At 69.3% G+C, this 21,057-nt stretch overlaps 2 protein-coding genes across 3 annotated transcripts; one reads left to right on the top strand and one right to left on the bottom strand.

Moving 5' to 3' along the window:
* Positions 1-335: 335 nt before the first annotated feature.
* On the bottom strand, positions 336-2,635 carry TSC22D4 (TSC22 domain family member 4). The gene is made up of 3 exons (XM_065570509.1): positions 2,596-2,635; positions 1,651-2,342; positions 336-1,220 (listed from the first exon to the last, which is right to left on the bottom strand). Exons 2-3 carry the CDS (start codon positions 2,197-2,199, stop codon positions 1,071-1,073), a joined length of 699 nt encoding a protein of 232 aa, XP_065426581.1. The 5' UTR covers positions 2,200-2,342; positions 2,596-2,635; the 3' UTR covers positions 336-1,070.
* A 2,539-nt stretch (positions 2,636-5,174) lies between these two features.
* Positions 5,175-21,018, top strand: NYAP1 (neuronal tyrosine phosphorylated phosphoinositide-3-kinase adaptor 1). Of its 2 annotated transcripts, none has more exons than XM_065570474.1 (8): positions 5,175-5,314; positions 9,511-9,700; positions 12,591-12,727; positions 14,094-14,383; positions 14,865-16,031; positions 16,745-16,951; positions 17,235-17,344; positions 19,110-21,018. In XM_065570474.1, the coding sequence occupies exons 3-8, from the start codon at positions 12,660-12,662 to the stop codon at positions 19,353-19,355; spliced, it is 2,088 nt and encodes a 695-aa protein (XP_065426546.1). In that variant the 5' UTR covers positions 5,175-5,314; positions 9,511-9,700; positions 12,591-12,659; the 3' UTR covers positions 19,356-21,018. The 2 variants fall into 2 exon arrangements, with proteins under 2 accessions (XP_065426546.1, XP_065426545.1); XM_065570473.1 differs by having other exon boundaries at positions 12,497-12,727.
* The last annotated feature ends 39 nt before the right edge of the window (positions 21,019-21,057 follow it).

The following is a 21,057-nucleotide window of genomic DNA, read 5'->3' as shown; positions in this document are numbered from 1 at the left end:
AGCCCCTGCCCCCCCCAGCTCTGCCGGTGCCCCTCACTCCCGACCCACAGCCCCTGCTAGCCCAGCCCTGCCGGTGCCCCTCACTCCCGACCCACAACCCCTGCTAGCCCAGCCCTGCCGGTGCCCCTCACTCCCGACCCACAACCCCTGCTAGCCCAGCCCTGCCGGTGCCCTCACTCCCGACCCACAGCCCCTGCCCCCCCCAGCTCTGCCGGTGCCCCTCACTCCCGACCCACAGCCCCTGCCCCCCCCAGCTCTGCCGGTGCCCCTCACTCCCGACCCACAGCCCCTGCCCCCCCCAGCCCTGCCGGTGCCCCTCACTCCCGACCCACAACCCCTGCCAGCCAGCCCTGCCGGTGCCCCTCACTCCCGACCCGCAGCCCCTGCTAGCCCAGCCCTGCCGGTGCCCCTCACTCCCGACCCGCAGCCCCTGCTAGCCCAGCCCTGCCGGTGCCCCTCACTCCCGACCCGCAGCCCCTGCTAGCCAGCCCTGCCGGTGCCCCTCACTCCCGACCCGCAGCCCCTGCTAGCCCAGCCCTGCCGGTGCCCCTCACTCCCGACCCGCAGCCCCTGCTAGCCCAGCCCTGCCGGTGCCCCTCACTCCCGGGTCTGCTGGAAGCACTGGGGACAGTTTGTTATTGTAGGGTCTCTCAGAGGCTGCAGGCCTGTACAGGCCGCCTTGGTGGTGTCAGGGGGCTTTGGGAGCACTCGCTCGTTATTGTAGGGTTTCCCAAAAGGAAGGCGTAACCCGTGAAGAGGTTTGTTGTTGTAGGGTCTCCCTGATCTGCTTCCCTACCCCCACCTTGCACCCCCCTCCTCTGCTGCCGGGATCCCTCCCCGATGTCCCCCCACCCCGGATCCGGGAGGCACTACTGCGTCACATCCGCTGCCAGCCGTTCAAATGCAACTTCCCCCCCTCGGCTTCCTTCCTCTTCCACTGAGCACGGCTGCCCCCGGCCTGCTCCCCGTCGGCCTCAGCACTGCAGCCCCCTCCCCCCGCCCCAAACCCACTCCTCGGCAAACCAGGAAGTCCCGCCCTCCACCAGGCGCAGCGGACAGGAAATCCCGCCTCACCTTTCATCATCGCTGTCCTGGTGGCCCCCCATAGCGAACATGGAGCGGGCCAGGCCTCCAAAGGGGTCTGACCCCCTCCGGACAGGGCTCCCTTCCCGGAAGAACGGGGGGGCTGGGGATGAGGGGCGGGAGCCTCGGGGTGGCACCTGGGGAGGAGAGCCAGAGTTAGAGATGTGGCCTGTCCCCTCCGGGGTGGGGCACTGTCTGGCTATGGGGTGAGATGGGGACACGGAGGGGGAGAGTTAGCAGCTGGGGAGGTGGGGGTCAGGGCTCAGAAATTCCCACAATGCACCTCACCACATTATGGCACAGGAGAGGGTGGTCCTCACCCACCCACCCCCAATAAACCTCAGCCCTGCCAGCATCCAGTGGCAGGGAGTTCCGCAGGCCAACGCTACCCCGAGCAGGTCTTTGGAAGAGGGGTGAGATGGCTCCCAAGGGGCTGCCCCACCACAGTCACCCCCTCCCTCCCCAGCCACTCGCCATCCCCCCTGTGGTCACCTCCAACCCCGGCTAGTGGGGTTACCCCGTGGCACTCCCGTCCCCGACGGAACCCAGGTGTCCGGGCCCACTTACCTTGTGCCGCTCCTCCATCTCCCTCCGGATGCGCTGGGCGAGGCTGTGGGGTAGCAGCAGCTCTTCGACCCCCAGGCTCGGCTCCGCGGCGGCCCCATGGCTGTGAGCTCTGCCCCCAGGCGTCCTCTCCCCGCCCCCCAGCGAGTGGGGCAAGTGCTCGCCGGGATGGGCCGTGCCCTGGGAGTGGCCGTGCCCACGCAGCGGTGGCGGGGGGCTGAAGTAGCCGTGGGGCTTGGGCAGCAGCCCAGCCAGCTCCAGGCGGGAGTCGAGGGACTGTGGGTGCCGGGGGGCGCCCAGGAGCCGCCCCACAGCCTGGTGCTCAGGGTCATGGTCGTAGAACTCCAGGCAGGTCCAGCGGCCCCGTTTGAAGGGCTCGCCCGGGCCCTGGTCCAGCTTCACCAGGCGGAAGCGGGAGGCAGCACCGGGCGGCCCGTTGCGCGGCGCGGCCGTGTCCTCGGGCGGCTCCAGGGCGGGCGGCGCCGCCGGCGGCTCGAACTCGCTGGTGATGCTGGTGATCTGGAAGCTGCTTTTCTTCCGGGCGCCACTCATGGTCCCTGCGCCGGCTCACCGGGGCCGGGGCCACACCGGGCCCATGCCGGGGTCTCCGGCCAGACACGGAGGCGGGGGCGGCGACATCCCCGCGGGTGGCGCAGCAAATGGAGGGCTACGGTGCCCCCCTGATTGTAGCTCACCTGCAGATCAAAGGTCACAGGGCAGGTCAAAGGTCACGGGGCAGTACTGGGGGGCTCCGGGCATCCCGGCCGCCCACCACGGAGGGGGCAGGACTGGAAAGTTCCCTGAAGTTGGGGGCAGGGTGGGGAAGTGCCCCAAGGGGCAGGATCAGGGGAAGGGGGGGTACGTCTCGGGGGGGGGGGGGGGCTGGGTTCTCTCTTCCCTGCCCTGGGGGCGCCCGCCCCGCTCCGACTCGACTCGGGCCAGACCCACCGCCTGTTGACAAGTCCCCGCTCCAGGAAGTCCAACCCCCACCCCGACCAGCTGACAGCTCCCCCCAAGCCCCGCCCCCGGCCCCGCCCCCCAGCGCCGCCCCCTCCTCCCCCCGCCCGAATGCTCGCTACAGCCCGCCGCGTTAACCCCTTCCCCGCCGCAACGCCCTGCCCCATTAGCTCCTTCCCCTCCTCCTCGCCTCCACTCCCGCCCAGTTAACCCCTTCTTTGCCACCCTGCCCCACTCACGTCCCATTAACCCCTTCCCCGCGGCAGCTCACCACCCCAGAAGCGAGCTCTTTCATCAATGGCTTGATTACTTGGGTGCCAAATGACCCAATGCTCCTGACCCATCTCTTGGGGAGGGGGTTAGGTTTTCTGGCTGCCATGGTCAGCCGGGGGGGTAAAGAGGCTGGGCTGTGAGGGGGTAACCAGCGGGGGTCAGTACACAGACACACACACACGCCACCAGGGGGCAGCCCAGCTCTCTCACCCCCACCCACCCCCATTGGCTCGAACCAGCCCCACCTGCACCACGGACAGGCGCCCCCGGGGGGCCAGTGGGGGCTGGAGCTGCCTGTCACTCGGGGAGCCCTGGCGAGACAGGCTGATCTACCCCAGCTCAGCCCCTGCGGCCATGGGGGGGGGGGGACACAGACCGGAGGGGTCCATCCTGCCCTCCATGGGGGGGGGGGGCAGAGACCGGAGGGGTCCATCCTGCCCTCCATGAGGGGGGGGACACAGACCGGAGGGGTCCATCCTGCACTCCATGGGGGGGGCAGAGACCGGAGGGGTCCATCCTGCACTCCATGGGGGGGGGGGGACACAGACTGGAGGGGTCCATCCTGCACTCCATGGGGGGGGGACAGACTGGAGGGGTCCATCCTGCCCTCCATGGGGGGGGACACAGACTGGAGGGGTCCATCCTGCCCTCCATGGGGGACGGGGACACAGACCGGAGGGGTCCATCCTGCCCTCCATGGGGGACGGGGACACAGACCGGAGGGGTCCATCCTGCCCTCCATGCGGGGGGGGGGGGACACAGACTGGAGGGGTCCATCCTGCACTCCATGGGGGGGGACACAGACTGGAGGCAGCTCCCCACCATGCCCCCGGGCTGCCAGCCCCGAGAAGGGAGGGGCTTATGAGCTGCTCACTTCACCCTCTTCAGAAATTCCCTCCTGGGGACATAAGCTGGGTGGCCCCATGGCTGACACTCAAGGCAGCCCAGGGCCCAGCAGAGGTAACGGGGGTATCTGGGGATGGGGAGGGAGACTGGCATGGGTTGCTCAGGCATTGAGCTATATAACCTGCCACCCCGCCCCAGAGGTGGCTGCATCTCCGTGCCGGGCGAGGGGTCCCCGGGTAACCAGCCGCCCTGCCCCAGAGGTGGGCGCATCTCCGCACCAAGTGAGGGGTCCCCGGGTAACTGGCCGCCCCGCCCCAGAGGTGGCTGCATCTCCGCGCCGGGCGAGGGGTCCCCGGGTAACCAGCCGCCCCGCCCCAGAGGTGGGCGCGTCTCCGCGCCAGGCGAGGGGTCCCTGGGTAACCGGCCGCCCCGCCCCGCCCCAGAGGTGGGCGCGTCTCAGCGCCAGGTGAGGGGTCCCTGGGTAACCGGCCGCCCCGCCCCAGAGGTGGCTGCATCTCCGCGCCGGGCGAGGGGTCCCCGGGTAACCAGCCGCCCCGCCCCAGAGGTGGGCACATCTCCGCGCCGGGCGAGGGGTCCCTGGGTAACCGGCCGCCCCGCCCCAGAGGTGGGCGCGTCTCAGCGCCAGGCGAGGGGGTCCCTGGGTAACCGGCCGCCCCTCCCCAGAGGTGGCTGCATCTCCGCGCAGGGTGAGGGGTCCCCGGGTAACCGGCTGCCCCGCCCCAGAGGTGGGCGCATCTCCGCGCCGGGCGAGGGGTCCCTGGGTAACCAGCCGCCCCGCCCCAGAGGTGGGCGCGTCTCCGCGCCAGGCGAGGGGTCCCTGGGTAACCGGCTGCCCCGCCCCAGAGCTGGGCGCATCTCAGCGCCGGGCGAGGGGTCCCTGGGTAACCGGCCGCCCCGCCCCAGAGGTGGGCGCGTCTCAGCGCCGGGCGACGGGTCCCCGGGTAACCAGCCGCCCCACCCCAGAGGTGGATGCATCTGCGCCCGGTGCTGGGTGATGTATGAGCTCTGACAGCAGCCTCAGATGCTTAGTCCATGGGTCGGGAAATGCCCTTTCCATGTTCCAGGCACTAAGGACATATGATCCCCCCCCCCCCCCCCCCCGGGCACTTTACAGGCTCAGGAGATCGCTGGGCGGGGTTCGAATACAGTTCAGCCAGCAGCCCATGGTGGGGGGAAGATTGAGGGGCACCGGCAGGGCGGGGGGGGGGGGGTTGAAGGTCAGGAATGAGGGGCACCGGCGGGGCGAGGGGGGGGGTTGCAGGTCGGGAGTGAGGGGCACCAGAAGGGTGTGGGGGGGCTGCAGGTCAGGAGTGAGAGGAACCTGCAGGGTGTGGGGGGGGGGGTTTGCAGGTCGGGAGTGAGGGGCACCGGCGGGGGGGGGGCTGCAGGTCGGGAGTGGGGGGCACCGGCGGGGGGGGCTGTATGTGAGGGGTGAGGGGCGCCGCTGTCTCCCCCCCCTCGTTTCTCCATCCCCGGCTGCTCGGCTCGGGGGGAGGCGCCGCGTGTCTTGGACGCTGCGTCAGCGGCAGCGGGATGGGGCTAGCGGAGCCGGGGGAGCCGGGCCGGGCAGGTACCGGGGGGCGGGCGGGGCCGGGGGGACCTGCGGGGGGGTGAGGCGGGAGCGATGGAAACGGGGCGCTGGGGGGGTTGGGAGGGGAGGGATGGGAGGATGTGGGCGGTTGGGAGGGGAGGGCAGGGTGGATGTGGGGGGGTTGGGAGTGCTGGGCTGGGAAGGGAGGTCGGGGGGCTGGATGTGGAGGGATGGGAGGATGTAGGGGGTTGGGAGGACTGGGATTGGGAAGAGGGTCTGGGGGGCTGGATGTGGAGGACTGGGAGGGGAGGTCTGGGAGGATGTGGAGGGCTGGGAGGGGAGGGATGGGAGGATGTGGGGGGTTGGGAGGACTGGGGTTGGGAACGGGGTCTGGGGGGCTGGATGTGGAGGACTGGGAGGGGAGGTCTGGGAGGATGTGGAGGGCTGGGAGGGGAGGGATGGGAGGATGTGGGGGGTTGGGAGGACTGGGATTGGGAAGAGGGTCTGGGGGGCTGGATGTGGAGGACTGGGAGGGGAGGTCTGGGAGGATGTGGAGGGCTGGGAGGGGAGGGATGGGAGGATGTGGGGGGTTGGGAGGACTGGGGTTGGGAAGGGGGTCTGGGGGGCTGGATGTGGAGGACTGGGAGGGGAGGTCTGGGAGGATGTGGAGGGCTGGGAGGGGAGGGATGGGAGGATGTGGGGGGTTGGGAGGACTGGGGTTGGGAAGGGGGTCTGGGGGGCTGGATGTGGAGGGCTGGGAGGGGAGTTCTGGGAGGATGTGGAGGGCTGGGAGGGGAGTTCTGGGAGGATGTGGGGGGCTGGGAGCGCTGGGGCTGGGGGCCTGGGAAGGGGAGGGCTGGAGGGGTTGGGAGGATGTGGGGGGCTGGGAGCGCTGGGGCTGGGAAGGGGAGTCTGGGGGGCTGGGAAGGGGAGGGATGGAGGGATGCGGGGAGGGGTTCAGAGGGGAGGGATGGGAGGATGTGGTGGTCTGGGAGGGGAGGATGTGGGGGGCTGGGAGCGCTGGGGCTGGGAAGGGGGACCTGGGGGTCTGGGAAGGGCAGGGATGGAGGGAAGGATGGATGGAGGGATGTGGGGAGGGGTTTGGAGGGGAGGGATGGGAGGATGTGGGGGGCTGGGAGCGCTGGGGCTGGGAAGGGGGGCCTGGGGGGCTGGGAAGGGGAGGGATGGAGGGAAGGATGGATGGAGGGATGCGGGGAGGGGTTGGGAGGTGAGGGATGGGAGGATGTGGGGGGCTGGGAGGGCTGGGGCTGGGAAGGGGAGGGATGGAGGGAAGGATGGATGGAGGGATGCGGGGAGGGGTTGGGAGGTGAGGGATGAGAGGATGTGGGGGGCTGGGAAGGGGAGGGATGGAGGGGTGAGTGGAGGGGTTGGGAGGGGAGGGATGGGAGGATGTGGGGGGCTGGGAGCGCTGGGGCTGGGAAGGGGAGGGATGGTGGGATGTGGGGAGGGGTTGGGAGGGGAGGGATGGGAGGATGTGGGGGGTTGGGAGCGCTGGGTCTGGGAAGGGGAGGGATGGTGGGATGTGGGGAGGGGTTGGGAGGGGAGGGATGGGAGGATGTGGGGGGCTGGGAAGGGGAGGGATGGAGGGATGTGGGGAGGGGTTGGGAGGGGAGGGATGGGAGGATGTGGGGGGCTGGGAGCGCTGGGTCTGGGAAGGGGAGGGATGGAGGGATGCGGGGAGGGGTTGGGAGGGGAGGATATGGGGGGCTGGGAGGGCTGGGGCTGGGAAGGGGAGGGATGGAGGGATGTGGGGAGGGGTTGGGAGGTGAGGGATGGGAGGATGTGGGGGGCTGGGAGGGCTGGGGCTGGGAAGGGGAGGGATGGAGGGATGAGGGAAGGGGTTGGGAGGGGAGGGATGGGAGGATGTGGGGGGCTGGGAGGGCTGGGGCTGGGAAGGGGAGGGATGGAGGGATGAGGTGAGGGGTTGGGAGGGGAGGGATGGGAGGATGTGGGGGGCTGGGAGGGCTGGGGCTGGGAAGGGGAGGGATGGAGGGATGCGGGGAGGAGTTGGGAGGGGAGGATGTGGGGGGCTGGGAGGGCTGGGGCTGGGAAGGGGAGGGATGGAGGGATGCGGGGAGGGGTTGGGAGGGGAGGGATGGGAGGATGTGGGGGGCTGGGAGGGCTGGGGCTGGGAAGGGGAGGGATGGAGGGATGAGGTGAGGGGTTGGGAGGGGAGGGATGGGAGGATGTGGGGGGCTGGGAGGGCTGGGTCTGGGAAGGGGAGGGATGGAGGGATGAGGTGAGGGGTTGGGAGGGGAGGGATGGGAGGATGTGGGGGGCTGGGAGGGCTGGGGCTGGGAAGGGGAGGGATGGAGGGATGCGGGGAGGAGTTGGGAGGGGAGGATGTGGGGGGCTGGGGCTGGGAAGGGGAGGGATGGAGGGATGCGGGGAGGGGTTGGGAGGGGAGGATATGGGGGGCTGGGAGGGCTGGGGCTGGGAAGGGGAGGGATGGAGGGATGCGGGGAGGGGTTGGGAGGTGAGGGATGGGAGGATGTGGGGGGCTGGGAGGGCTGGGGCTGGGAAGGGGAGGGATGGAGGGATGAGGGAAGGGGTTGGGAGGGGAGGGATGGGAGGATGTGGGGGGCTGGGGCTGGGAAGGGGAGGGATGGAGGGATGAGGGGAGGGGTTGGGAGGGGAGGGATGGGAGGATGTGGGGGGCTGGGGCTGGGAAGGGGAGGGATGGATGGATGAAGGGATGCGGGGAGGGGTTGGGAGGAGAGGGGAAGGGGACGTTTGGGATGGATGCGGCCTGGGAGGGGTGGGGTGGCAGATGTGGGGGGTTGCAAAGGGGTAGATAGGGAGGGGGAGATTGGGAGGGAGGGGAAACTGTGGGGCTGGGGGTGCGCACTGGGCTCCAGCAAGGGGCTCCAGCCATGATCACGGGGATGGGGGCAGGGTTGTGGGGCAGGGGATGGGACGCTGGGGGTCACCGAGGGGCACGGGGTGATTGTTGTGGGCTGTGGGGCAGAGGATGGGGGTCACCGAGAGGCACGGGGCAATTGTTGGGGGCTGTGGGGAAGGGGATGGGGCGCTGGGGGTCACTGAGGGGCACGGGGTGATTGTTCGGGGCTGTGGGGCAGGGGATGGGGGTCACTGAGGGACACAGGGCGATTGTTGGGGGCTGTTGGGCAGGTGCTGGGGCACTTTGGGGCACTGAGGGGCACGGGGCGATTGTTGGGGGTTGTGGGGCACGTGATGGAGTGCTGGGGGTCACTGAGGGACACAGGGCGATTGTTGGGGGCTGTGGGGCAGGGGATGGGGCGCTGGGGGTCACCGATGGGTAGGGGGTGATTGTTGGGGGCTGTGGGGCAGGGGATGGGATGCTGGGGGTCACCGAGGGGTACAGGGTGATTGTTGGGGGCTGTGGGGCAGGGGATGGGGGTCACCGAGGGGCACGGGGCGATTGTTGGGGGCTGTGGAGCAGGGGATGGGGCACTGGGGGTCACCGAGGGGCACGGGGTGATTGTTGGCGGCTGTGAGGCAGAGGATGGGGGTCACCGAGGGGCACGGGGCGATTGTTGGGGGGCTGTGGGGCAGGTGCTGGGGTGCAGGGGGGATTGTTGTGGGGCAGGTGATAGGGCACTGGGGGTAACTGAGGGACACGGGGCAATTGTTGGGGGCTGTGGGGCAGGGGATGGGGCGCTGGGGGTCACCGAGGGGCACGGGGTGATTGTTGTGGGCTGTGGGGCAGAGGATGGGGGTCACCGAGAGGCACGGGGCAATTGTTGGGGGCTGTGGGGCAGGTGATGGGGCACTGGGGGTCACTGAGGGGTACGGGGCGATTGTTGGGGGCTGTGGGGCAGGGGATGGGGCGCTGGGGTTGATTGTTGGGGGCTGTGGGGCAGGAGATGGGGCACTGGGGGTCACCGAGGGGCACGGGGCGATTGTTGGGCGCCATGGGGCAGGTGCTGGGGGTCACCGAGGGGCATGGGGCGATTGTTGGGGGCTGTGGGACAGGTGTTGGGGTGCAGGGGGTGATTGTTGGGGGCTGTGGGGCAGGTGATGGGGCACTGGGGGTAACTGAGGGACACGGGGCAATTGTTGGGGGCTGTGGGTCAGGGGATGGGGCGCTGGGGGTCACCGAGGGGCACGGGGTGATTGTTGGGGGCTGTGGGGCAGGGGATGGGGGTCACTGAGGGGCACGGGGCAATTGTTGGGGGCCATGGGGCAGGGGATGGGACCCCAGGCCCCTGTGACCCCCCTCTCTCCCCCAGGCCCGTAGAGGATCCCTGATCTGCCGGGGCAGCACCCGACGCCGAGCATGGACCGGAGACCCCCCTGAGCTCAGCCCGGAGCAGCGCCGGGGGACCCGCATCGGCACTGGCCAGACATGCCCCCCGCCCCCCACTCCTGCCCCCCCGGATAACTCGTCCCCGGGCCGCGCAGGAGCCACGCTCACCCCAGGTGCCGTGGGTCTCCCCCCTCCGCTCCCTGTCACGTTCTGCCAACCCACACCAACCCTTCCGCCCTCCACATCACCCCAAATGCACCACCCCCCGCCAGGGGTAGCAGGAGTCCGACAGTTCAGACGGGGGTTCTGGCCTGCGGGTGTGGTGGGCATAGAACCCAGGAGTCCGGGGGGTTCTGGCCTGCGGGTGTGGGGGGGGGATAGAACCCAGGGAGCCGGGGGGGTTCTGGCCTGCGGGTGTGGGGGAGATAGAAGACAGGAGTCCGGGGGGTTCTGGCCTGCGGGTGTGGGGGAGATAGAAGACAGGAGTCCGGGGGGTTCTGGCCTGCGGGTGTAGGGGGGGATAGAACCCAGGAGTCCGGGGGGTTCTGGCCTGCGGGTGTAGGGGGGGATAGAACCCAGGAGTCCGCGAGGTTCTGGCCTGCGGGTGTGGGGGGGGATAGAACCCAGGAGTCCGGGCGGGGGGCTCTGGCATGTGGGTGTAAGGGGGATAGAACCCAGGAGTCTGGGGGGTTCTGGCCTGTGGGTGTGTGGGGGGATAGAACCCAGGAGTCTGGGGGGCTCTGGCCTGCGGGTGGGGGGGGAATAGAACCCAGGAGTCTGGGGGGGTTCTGGCCTGCGGGTGTAGGGGGGGATAGAACCCAGGAGTCCGGGGGGTTCTGGCCTGCGGGTGTAGGGGGGATAGAACCCAGGAGTCCAGGGGGGTTGGCCTGTGGGTGTGGGGGGCATAGAACCCAGGAGGCCGGGGGGGGGGTTCTGGCCTGTGGGTGTAGGGGGCATAGAACCCAGGAGTCCGGGGGGGGGGTTCTGGCCTGCGGGTGTGGGGGGGATAGAACCCAGGAGTCCGGGGCGGGGAGGTTCTGGCCTGCGGGTGTAGGGGAGATAGAACCCAGGAGTCCGGGGGGTTCTGGCCTGCGGCTGTAGGGGGCATAGAACCTAGGAGGCCGGGGGGGTTCTGGCCTGCAGGTGTAGGGGGAATAGAACCCAGGAGTCCGGGGGGGTTCTGGCCTGCGGGTGTAGGGGGGATAGAACCCAGGAGTCCGGGGGGTTCTGGCCTGCGGGTGTAGGGGGCATAGAACCCAGGAGTCCAGGGGGTTCTGGCCTGCGAGTGTAGGGGGGGATAGAACCCAGGAGTCCGGGGGGTTCTGGCCTGCGGGTGTAGGGGGCATAGAACCCAGGATTCCGGGGGGTTCTGGCCTGCGGGTGTAGGGGGCATAGAACCCAGGGAGCCGGGGGGGTTCTGGCCTGCGGGTGTAGGGGGCATAGAACCCAGGAGTCCGGGGGGTTCTGGCCTGCGGGTGTAGGGGGCATAGAACCCAGTAGTTCAGGGGGTTCTGGCCTGCAGGTGTAGGGGGGATAGAACCCAGGGGGCCAGGGGGGTTCTAGCCTGCGGGTGTAGGGGGCATAGAACCCAGGAGTCCGGGGGGTTCTGGGCTGCGGGTGTAGGGGGCATAGAACCCAGGAGTCCGGGGGGTTGTGGCCTGCGGGTGTAGGGGGCATAGAACCCAGGAGTCCGTGGGGTTGTGGCCTGCGGGTGTAGGGGGCATAGAACCAGGGGGCCAGGGGGGTTCTGGCCTGCGGGTGTAGGGGGCATAGAATCCAGGAGTCTGGGGAGTTGTGGCCTGCGGGTGTAGGGGGGATAGAACCCAGGAGTCCGGGGGGTTGTGGCCTGCGGGTGTAGGGGGCATAGAACCAGGGGGCCAGGGGGGTTCTGGCCTGCGGGTATTGGGGGCATAGAACCCAGTAGTTCGGGGGGTTCTGGCCTGCAGGTGTAGGGGGGATAGAACCCAGGGGGCCGGGGGGGTTCTAGCCTGCGGGTGTAGGGGGCATAGAACCCAGAGAGCCGGGGGGTTCTGGCCTGCGGGTGTAGGGGGCATAGAACCCAGGAGTCCGGGGGGTTGTGGCCTGCGGGTGTAGGGGGCATAGAACCCAGTAGTTCAGGGGGTTCTGGCCTGCAGGTGTAGGGGGGATAGAACCCAGGGGGCCAGGGGGGTTCTAGCCTGCGGGTGTAGGGGGCATAGAACCCAGGAGTCCGGGGGGTTCTGGGCTGCGGGTGTAGGGGGCATAGAACCCAGGAGTCCGGGGGGTTGTGGCCTGCGGGTGTAGGGGGCATAGAACCCAGGAGTCCGTGGGGTTGTGGCCTGCGGGTGTAGGGGGCATAGAACCAGGGGGCCAGGGGGGTTCTGGCCTGCGGGTGTAGGGGGCATAGAATCCAGGAGTCTGGGGAGTTGTGGCCTGCGGGTGTAGGGGGGATAGAACCCAGGAGTCCGGGGGGTTGTGGCCTGCGGGTGTAGGGGGCATAGAACCAGGGGGCCAGGGGGGTTCTGGCCTGCGGGTATTGGGGGCATAGAACCCAGTAGTTCGGGGGGTTCTGGCCTGCAGGTGTAGGGGGGATAGAACCCAGGGGGCCGGGGGGGTTCTAGCCTGCGGGTGTAGGGGGCATAGAACCCAGGAGTCCGCGGGGTTCTGGGCTGCGGGTGTAGGGGGCATAGAACCCAGGAGTCCGGGGGGTTGTGGCCTGCGGGTGTAGGGGGCATAGAACCAGGGGGCCAGGGGGGTTCTGGCCTGCGGGTGTAGGGGGCATAGAACCCAGGAGTCTGGGGAGTTGTGGCCTGCGGGTGTAGGGGGCATAGAACCCGGGGGCCAGGGGGATCAGAGTGGTGGGTCTGGCTTGTCTGTGTCTGGTTGGGGAGAGAACCCAGGCATCCTGGCTCCCCCGCTCACCACTACCTCCCAGCGGGGAAAGGGCCCCATCCCCTCCCTCTCTAACTCTCTGTCACTGCCCCCAGCAGCGCCCCCTGGTGGGCTCCCCGCGCGCCCCCGGACCTGGGCCGAGGGAAGATGAGCACTAGCCCCCAGGAGGCGCTGATCTCTGCCTTCCTGCAGTTCATCGAGGAGCGGGGCAGCCGGGCCTACGGGGCGCTGAGCCAGACCCGCCAGCCGCTGCGCCGCGACATGAACCTGCTCTACCGCAAGGCCAAGCTGGAGTGCCGGCAGCACAAGGACGAGGAGCCCAAAAAGGGGTGCGCGGGGGTCAGGACTCCTGGGTTCTCTGGGCGAGGGGAGTGGGGGCCGGTTATCCAGGTACCCCTCCCCTGATACTGGGATGTGGCCACCTCTGGGGCAGGGCGGCTGGTTACGCGAGGACCCCTCGCCCGGCGCTGAGATGCACCCACCTCTGGGGTGGGGCGGCCGGTTACACAGGGACCCCTCACCCGGCGCTGAGATGCGCCCACCTCTGGGGCGGGGCGGCTGGTGACACGGGGACCCCTCGCCCAGCTCTGAGATGCGCCCACCTCTGGGGCAGGGCGGCTGGTTACGCGAGGACCCCTCACCCGGCGCTGAGATGCGCCCACCTCTGGGGTGGGGCGGCCGGTTACACAGGGACCCCTCGCCCGGCACTGAGATGCGCCCACCTCTGGGGCGGGGCGGCCGGTTACACAGGGACCCCTCACCCGAGGCGCTGAGATGCGGCCACCTCTGGGGCAGGGCGGCCGGTTACACAGGGACCCCTCGCCCGAGGCGCTGAGATGCGCCCACCTCTGGGGTGGGGTGGCCGGTTACCCAGGGACCCCTCGCCCGGCGCGGAGATGCGCCCACCTCTGGGGTGGGGCGGCCGGTTACACAGGGACCCCTCGCCCGGCGCGGAGATGCGCCCACCTCTGGGGTGGGGCGGCCGGTTACACAGGGATCCCTCGCTCGGCGCTGAGATGCGCCCACCTCTGGGGTGGGGCGGCCGGTTACACAGGGATCCCTCGCCCGAGGCGCTGGGGGTCGGATGGAGACCACTCGCTGTCACAATGAGGTTCCAGTGCATGGCAGAACGAGGCCCGCAGTGGCTTAACGTCATGCAGTAACGTGGCCCAGATTCAGCCGAAGCAGCGAGGCGGTTCGGATACAGGATAGAACAGCCGTTGCGACAGCGTCGGATGGATGCAATGCATGCTGGGATTTGTCCAAGAAGGCTGCCTGGGTGCAAGGTGCAGCACCGGACGCCATAGACACAGAGGTGGATCAGCCACGGGGCCCCCGGAAAGATGGGCAATCACACGGCCCGCCGGCCCGCCCCCCGACCGCATTTCCCCGGCAGGCGTGCTGGGGCGGCAGGCAACGGGATTGCCGGTGGAAGGGGCGGGGGGGGGCCCCACATGATCTGGCCCAAGGCCCCCCAAACTTGTAAACCGCATCTGCATAGACACCCGTAGTGGAAATCGCTGTTTACTGTCTGGCCGTGCCACACTGTTGCAACTACTGGTATACGCGGCACCTGCCCTGGTCTTGCAGATGCGGTTCTACCCACCTAGCCCACCTTGTGGCAATTCCTGGCAGCCGCCACGAGAACCCAGGCATCCTGTGCCCCCTCATCTCCTGCTCTTTGTGTCCCCACAGCTCAGCCAAGGACCCGGGAGCGGGGAAGATCCGGGATGTGGCCTCCTTCCGCCGCCACTTCCGGATGGGCTTCATGACCATGCCGGCCTCGCAGGAGCACGCGCCCCACCCCTGCGCCAGCGGCATGGCGCCCCGCTCCCTCTCCTGCCACTCGGTGGGCAGCGTGGAGAACAGCGAGGGGGCCGCCGGCACCAGGAAGCCCCCGGCCAAGCCCAAGCGCCACCCCAGCACCAAGCTCAGCATGGCAGGCGAGGGGCGGGCGGCAGAGCCGGCCGGCAGCAAGAAAACCGGTGAGGCCTTAGGACTGGTGGAGCCATGTGTGTGTGTGTTTGGCATTCTCCTGTGTGCCATTAGGGGGTGCTGTGCTGCAGGGAGGGGCGCTCAGTAGGGGGTGCCCTCCCCTGACAGGCAGAGCCAGCCCCAATGCCCTGGTCGAACCTCAGCTCCAGCGATTGGCCAGCTTCCTTCAACGCCCCCCCACCCCCCGCCACCTCAGTCAAACCCGGCATTCCTTTCCAGTCCTAAACAGGTGAGCCGCTGTGCCTCACCCCAGAGGTGGCTGCATCTCAGCACCGGGCGAGGGGTCCCCACGTAACCAGCCGCCCCGCCCCAGAGGTGGGCGCATCTCAGCTCCAGGTGAGGGGTCCCTGGATAACCAGCCGCCCCACCCCAGAGGTGGCTACATCTCAGCGCCGGGCGAGGGGTCCCCGCTTAACCAGCCACCCCCCCCAGAGGTGGCCGCATCTCAGCTCTACTTTCTCCCTCTCCCAGGCCCCCAGAAGTCATGCTCCGAGAGCCGGGAGCTGGGGCGCAAGGTGCCCCCCCAGAAGCCTAAGCGCAGCCCCAACACCCAGCTCTCGGTCTCCTTCGACGAGACCTACTCCAGCCGCCCCCTGGCGACCCCCACGGGCGGGGGGCCACCGCCACGGTTCGGCCGGGCCTTCTCCCACGGCCACACCAAGGGCTCAGACCCCGAGGACGAGGAGCCCGTCTATATCGAGATGGTGGGGGACGTTTTGCGGGGCGCCGGGGGGCCCCCGGCGGGGGAGGAGGACTCCGACGAGAGTGAGGCGATCTACGAGGAGATGAAGTACCCGCTGCCTGAGGAGGCCAACGGCGTGCCCGCCACCCCCCGCCCGCGCCAGGCCAAGCTGGACAAGGGCAAGGCCTCCCCCTGCGACATCCCCCCACCTTTCCCCAACCTGCTCCAGCACCGCCCGCCCCTGCTGGCCTTCCCCCAGGGCACAGGGCACAAAGGGTACAAAGCGGGCACCCAGGAGGCCTCCAAGCTCCCCGTGCCCTGCCACACCAAGGAGGCACCAGCTGTGCCCCAGCCACCGGGGCACCCAGCCCTGGTGCCCTCCGGCCGCGCCCGCAGCCACTCCACCCCGCTACCCCCGCAGCAGGCTGGGCAGCAGAAGGCGGAGAAGGAGCTGCCCAGTTCCCACAGCATGATCTGCCCCCCGTCCAAGCCACTGCCCTCCATGCTGCCCGTGCCGCAGCCGGCCAAGGACAAGCCGGCGGTGTCCTACACCATGGTGTACTCGGCCGTCAAAGTCACCACCCACTCGGGGCTGCCGGCCGAGCAGAAGACGGAGAAGGAGATCTCGGTGCTGCACGGCATGCTGTGTGCCCAGCCGGCCACCGTGCCCGTGGGCAAGCCGGCCCCGCGCCCCGTGCCGCCCCTGGGCATGCTGTGGACTTACCCGGCCCCCTGCGGGGGAATGAAGCGCCCGCCGGCCTACGAGAGCGTCAAAGGGGCCGGGGCCAAGGCGGCGGCAGCGCCCGTGGTGAAGTTCCAGCTGCAGGACCGCGGGGCCTTCGCCAGCATCGCCTGCTCCCACATGGTGGCTGGCGCCGACGAGGAGACGCTGGGCGTGGGGTGGGCGCTGCAGCGGAAGGGTCTCTACGCCAACCGGAAAGGCAAGGAGCCAGAGAGTGAGTATTGGGAATGGGGCAGGGGGCTGTCCCCTCTAGGGGGCGTTGCCTCCCAGCCAGCCCCAGGGTGGGACTGGCTGGCTCAGGGGGGTGGGGAATGGGGCAAGGGCCTGTCCCCTCTAGGGGGCGCTGGCTCCCACCCAGCCCCAGGGTGGGACTGGCTGGCTCAGGGGGGTGGGGAATGGGGCAGGGTGCTGTCCCCTCTAGGGGCGCCGGCTCCCACCCAGCCCCAGGGCAGGGACTGGCTGGCTCAGGGGGGTGGGGAATGGGGCAGGGGCCTGTCCCCTCTAGGGGGCGCTGGCTCCCACCCAGCCCCAGGGTGGGACTGGCTGGCTCAGGGGGGTGGGGGAATGGGGCAAGGGCCTGTCCCCTCTAGGGGGCGCTGGCTCCCACCCAGCCCCAGGGTGGGACTGGCTGGCTTAGGGGGGTGGGGGAATGGGGCAAGGGGCTGGCTCCCACCCAGCCCCAGGGTGGGACTGGCTGGCTTAGGGGGGTGGGAGAATGGGGCAGGGGCCTATCCCCTCTAGGGGGCGCTGGCTCCTACCCAGCCCCAGGGTGGGACTGGCTGGCTTAGGGGGGTGGGAGAATGGGGCAGGGGCCTGTCCCCTCTGGGGGGCGCTGGCTCCCACCCGGCCCCAGGGCGGGCACTGGCTGGCTCAGGGAATGGAGGATTCGAACGTGTTCCCCTCTGACCCTGTCCTTTGCTCTGGCAGAGCCCGCCGAGGGCGCCCGGGTCTGGAGCGGCAGTGGCGAGGCGCAGTTGAAGCCGGACAGGGAGGAGAAAGCCCTGGCGGGGACCTTGCTGTCGGGGATCCCTGTGCGGGCCCCGGGACCCGAGGGAATGGTGCCCAAGATGCCGGGCTGCCGAACGGGGCTGCCTGTGCCATGCCAGACCTTCCCTGCCTGCCACCGCAATGGAGGTACCCCCGGGCGCTGGGGGGAAGCGGGACAGGGGGCTGCCCCAGGGCGGGGGATTTGGCAAGGACTGGGGGAGGTGAGCTCCGCGAGGAAGGGAGGGGGAGCCAGCACTCGCCTCTGGCTCAGAGCTGATCCCAGTGGGGTGACATGGGACGCTGGGCTGCAGGACGGTGGGGGGCTGGGCAGGGGGATCAGTGGGGGGTCCTGTGCTGTGGGGGGCAGGGCAGGGCAGGGGGCGCCATGTGGCAGGGTGACCCATCTCACAGCTGGCTTCCCACTCTCCAGACCTCACCGGAGGTTACCGCCTGGGCCGGTCGGCTTCCACCTCTGGGGTGCGACACACCGTGATTCACACACAGAGGCCGTGCAGCCACCCCAAAGACGCAGCCAGCCTGGTAAGATGTCCAGCACCCAGGGAGACAGGCTGGGGGGAGGAGGCCAGGCCTGGGCTGCCAGGGGCTGCGGGTCGGGAGTGAGGGGCACCGGCAGAGCTGGGGGGGGGGCAGGGCTGGGCTGCCAGGGGCTGCGGGTCGGGAGTGAGGGGCACCGGCAGAGCTGGGGGGGGCAGGGCTGGGCTGCCAGGGGCTGCGGGTCGGGAGTGAGGGGCACCGGCAGAGCTGGGGGGGGGGCAGGGCTGGGCTGCCAGGGGCTGCGGGTCGGGAGTGAGGGGCACCGGCAGAGCTGGGGGGGGCAGGGCTGGGCTGCCAGGGGCTGCGGGTCGGGAGTGAGGGGCACCGGCAGAGCTGGGAGGGCAGGGCTGGGCTAGCAGGGGCTGTGGGACACTGGGGGAGCCATGGGGATCCCCGGGCTGGGAGACCAGGGGCTGTGGGTCACTGGGGGAGTTGCAGGGATCCCCGGGCTGGGAGACCAGGGGCTGTGGGACACTGGGGGAGTTGCAGGGATCCCCGGGCTGGGAGACCAGGGGCTGTGGGACACTGGGGGAGCCATGGGGATCCCCGGGCTGGGAGACCAGGGGCTGTGGGTCACTGGGGGAGTTGCAGGGATCCCCGGGCTGGGAGACCAGGGGCTGTGGGACACTGGGGGAGTTGCAGGGATCCCCGGGCTGGGAGACCAGGGGCTGTGGGACACTGGGGGAGCCATGGGGATCCCCGGGCTGGGAGACCAGGGGCTGTGGGTCACTGGGGGAGTTGCAGGGATCCCCGGGCTGGGAGACCAGGGGCTGTGGGACACTGGGGGAGTTGCAGGGATCCCCGGGCTGGGAGACCAGGGGCTGTGGGACACTGGGGGAGCCATGGGGATCCCCGGGCTGGGAGACCAGGGGCTGTGGGTCACTGGGGGAGTTGCAGGGATCCCCGGGCTGGGAGACCAGGGGCTGTGGGACACTGGGGGAGTTGCAGGGATCCCCGGGCTGGGAGACCAGGGGCTGTGGGACACTGGGGGAGCCATGGGGATCCCCGGGCTGGGAGACCAGGGGCTGTGGGTCACTGGGGGAGTTGCAGGGATCCCCGGGCTGGGAGACCAGGGGCTGTGGGACACTGGGGGAGTTGCAGGGATCCCCGGGCTGGGAGACCAGGGGCTGTGGGACACTGGGGGAGCCATGGGGATCCCCGGGCTGGGAGACCAGGGGCTGTGGGTCACTGGGGGAGTTGCAGGGATCCCCGGGCTGGGAGACCAGGGGCTGTGGGACACTGGGGGAGTTGCAGGGATCCCCGGGCTGGGAGACCAGGGGCTGTGGGACACTGGGGGAGCCATGGGGATCCCCGGGCTGGGAGACCAGGGGCTGTGGGTCACTGGGGGAGTTGCAGGGATCCCCGGGCTGGGAGACCAGGGGCTGTGGGACACTGGGGGAGTTGCAGGGATCCCCAGGCTGGGAGACCAGGGGCTGTGGGTCACTGGGGGAGCCGTGGGGATCCCCAGGCTGGGAGACCAGGGGCTGTGGGACACTGGTGGAGTTGCAGGGATCCCCGGGATGGGAGACCAGGGGCTGTGGGTTAGGTATGGGGGTCAGGGATCCCCGGGCCAGGAGAGCAGGGGCTGTGGGTCACTGGGGGAGCCATGGGGATCCCCGGGCTGGAGGGCAGGGGCTGTGAGTCACTGGGGGAGCTGCGGGGATCCCCGGGCTGGGACGCTGTGCGTGGGGGCGAGCAGGGGCTCAGGCCGCACTCTGCGGCCCGTCTCACTCTCCCCTCCGGCGGGCAGGGCCTGCTGCCCCTGCCCGGGGTAGTGCCGGGCGCCCAGGAGCGGGACGGGAAGCTGCTGGAGGTGATCGAGCGGAAGCGCTGCGTCTGCAAGGAGATCAAGGCCCGGCACCGGCCCGAGCGCAGCCTCTGCAAGCAGGAGAGCATGCCCATCCTCCCCAGCTGGCGCCGCACCACGGACACCCGCAAGGCGGGCACGCCGCCCTGCCGGCGCCAGCACACGGTGCTGTGGGACACGGCCATCTGACGCCGGGGCCACGGCCGCACTGCCTTGGGCCAGCCAGGGACAGCAGGCCCCTGCGGCCGGGGTGGGGCGGAGGGGGTGAATTGCTGGCCTTTGACCCCTCCGGTCTCCTGTGGGGGCCATCCCATGGCGCCCCCAGCTGGAAAGAGCCGGTCGGCTGGGCCGGGGATGCCGGACTGCGAGCGAGGCCTGGATCGGAGGTAAAGGGGGGAGGACGCCCAGCGGTGATGGACCATCGCCCCCTTTCCGCTGCCCCTGGACCGGATCTAGGGTGAGGGTCACAACAAGGTGTTACCGGTGCCAGGCGCACCCACACCGCTGCCTTTCTGGAGGGAAGAGGGACAAGACTGGGGTGGCCAGGTTTGACAGATGGGGGGGGTTACAGAACAAAACTGACCCCCCCCCCCCCCCGGCTGCCCCACTGACTCCTCAATGTCTCCCCTCTGGCCCCACAGTGGGTACAGTCCTTCTCCTCAGCCGCCAAGTCCCATTAGTGTTTTTAGACAGACGGCAGGACCGACTTGGGATGCTGGCGCGCTCTCCGGACCCCAACCGCCAGGACGCCTGGTTCTCCCGCCCCCTCTACGTATTTAATTAACTCACCAGGGGATGGGAGGCTGTCTCAAGTGTAAGGAGATGATGAAACTGCTTTGCAAAATATTTATGCTGGGGCGGGGCTTGGGGGGGTAATTTATATAGAGAAATAAAGCATAAAGCAGCCTCTGCCCCTTCCTTTCTGCCCTGATCTATTTCAAAGGCAAATGATTCTCCCGGGAGGGGCGGGGGGGGGAGGTTCCGGTTTCAATTCGGGGTTCGCCGGTTTAGAACGGGGTTGGTCTCTCTTCCAGACGCGGTTTCAGAGAAGATGGAAAGCAGAGGGTTATTTTAAATGCAGCTGGATTCACTGCTCTGTAGTGGACGGCTGGGAGGTGGTTACAGCAGGGGAGGCTGGGAACCAGGACTCCTGGGTTCTCTCCCCGGCTCTGGGAGGGGAGTGGGGGCTGGTGAGTTAGAGCAGGGGGGGCTGGGAGCCAGGACTCCTGGGTTCTCTCCCCGGCTCTGAGAAGGGAGTGGGGGCTGGTGGTTAGAGCAGGGGGGCTGGGAGCCAGGACTCCTGGGTTCTCTCCCCGGCTCTGGGAAGGCAATGGGGTCTGGTGGGTTAGAGCAGGGGGGCTAGGAGCTAGGACTCCTGGGTTCTATGCCCAGCTTTGTCCCTGACGCAGTGTGTGACCTCAGGCAAGCCACTTTCACCCCTCTGTGCCTCCGCTTCCCCCAGACAGGCCTCAGCCATGCCGCTCTGGTTGCAAGGCCCACATGGCCAGATCTCCCGCTCTCCGCCCATTCGGCACACGGGGCAGCACTCTTCGCTAGCCCCGGTAGCCAACATGTGCACGCGGCTTTGCTTTGACACACGCAGACAGCAGGACATGGAGGCTGGCCCCATTGATCCTCCCAGCCCATGAGGCGCTTCACACTCTGGCCACGTTTTCACTAGGACGCGGTGTTCTGAACACATGGGTGGCTCCGAACGCAGAACATGTGCTAGCAGTCATCCGGGCCCGGGACGGAGTCTTGGGATTGGGGTTTGAGCTGCTAACACATGTGAAATGCACAGCCACCTCCCCACACACCAGAGCACTCACCTTGTTTCCTAGCATAGCAGGTAGGCACCAAAAAAATCTAGCCCCGGGGCTGCTCCACGCCC

This window comes from Chrysemys picta, chromosome 16 (genome assembly GCF_011386835.1).
Source record: "Chrysemys picta bellii isolate R12L10 chromosome 16, ASM1138683v2, whole genome shotgun sequence".
Classification (NCBI taxonomy): domain Eukaryota; kingdom Metazoa; phylum Chordata; order Testudines; family Emydidae; genus Chrysemys; species Chrysemys picta.
Note: the sequence above shows the minus strand (reverse complement) of the source record. Positions and strands in the feature narration are given on the sequence as shown.

Coding starts and splice junctions, on each gene's coding strand:
- TSC22D4 (XM_065570509.1), bottom strand. CDS start 2,199: ATGAGTGGCGCCCGGAAGAAAAGCAGCTTCCAGATCACCAGCATCACC. Junction 1,221..1,650: donor AGATGGAGGAGCGGCACAAG/GTAAGTGGGCCC, acceptor TCTCCTCCCCAG/GTGCCACCCCGAGGCTCCCG.
- NYAP1 (XM_065570473.1), top strand. CDS start 12,546: ATGAGCACTAGCCCCCAGGAGGCGCTGATCTCTGCCTTCCTGCAGTTC. Junction 14,384..14,864: donor GGCCGGCAGCAAGAAAACCG/GTGAGGCCTTAG, acceptor TCCCTCTCCCAG/GCCCCCAGAAGTCATGCTCC. Junction 17,345..19,109: donor CCAAAGACGCAGCCAGCCTG/GTAAGATGTCCA, acceptor TCCGGCGGGCAG/GGCCTGCTGCCCCTGCCCGG.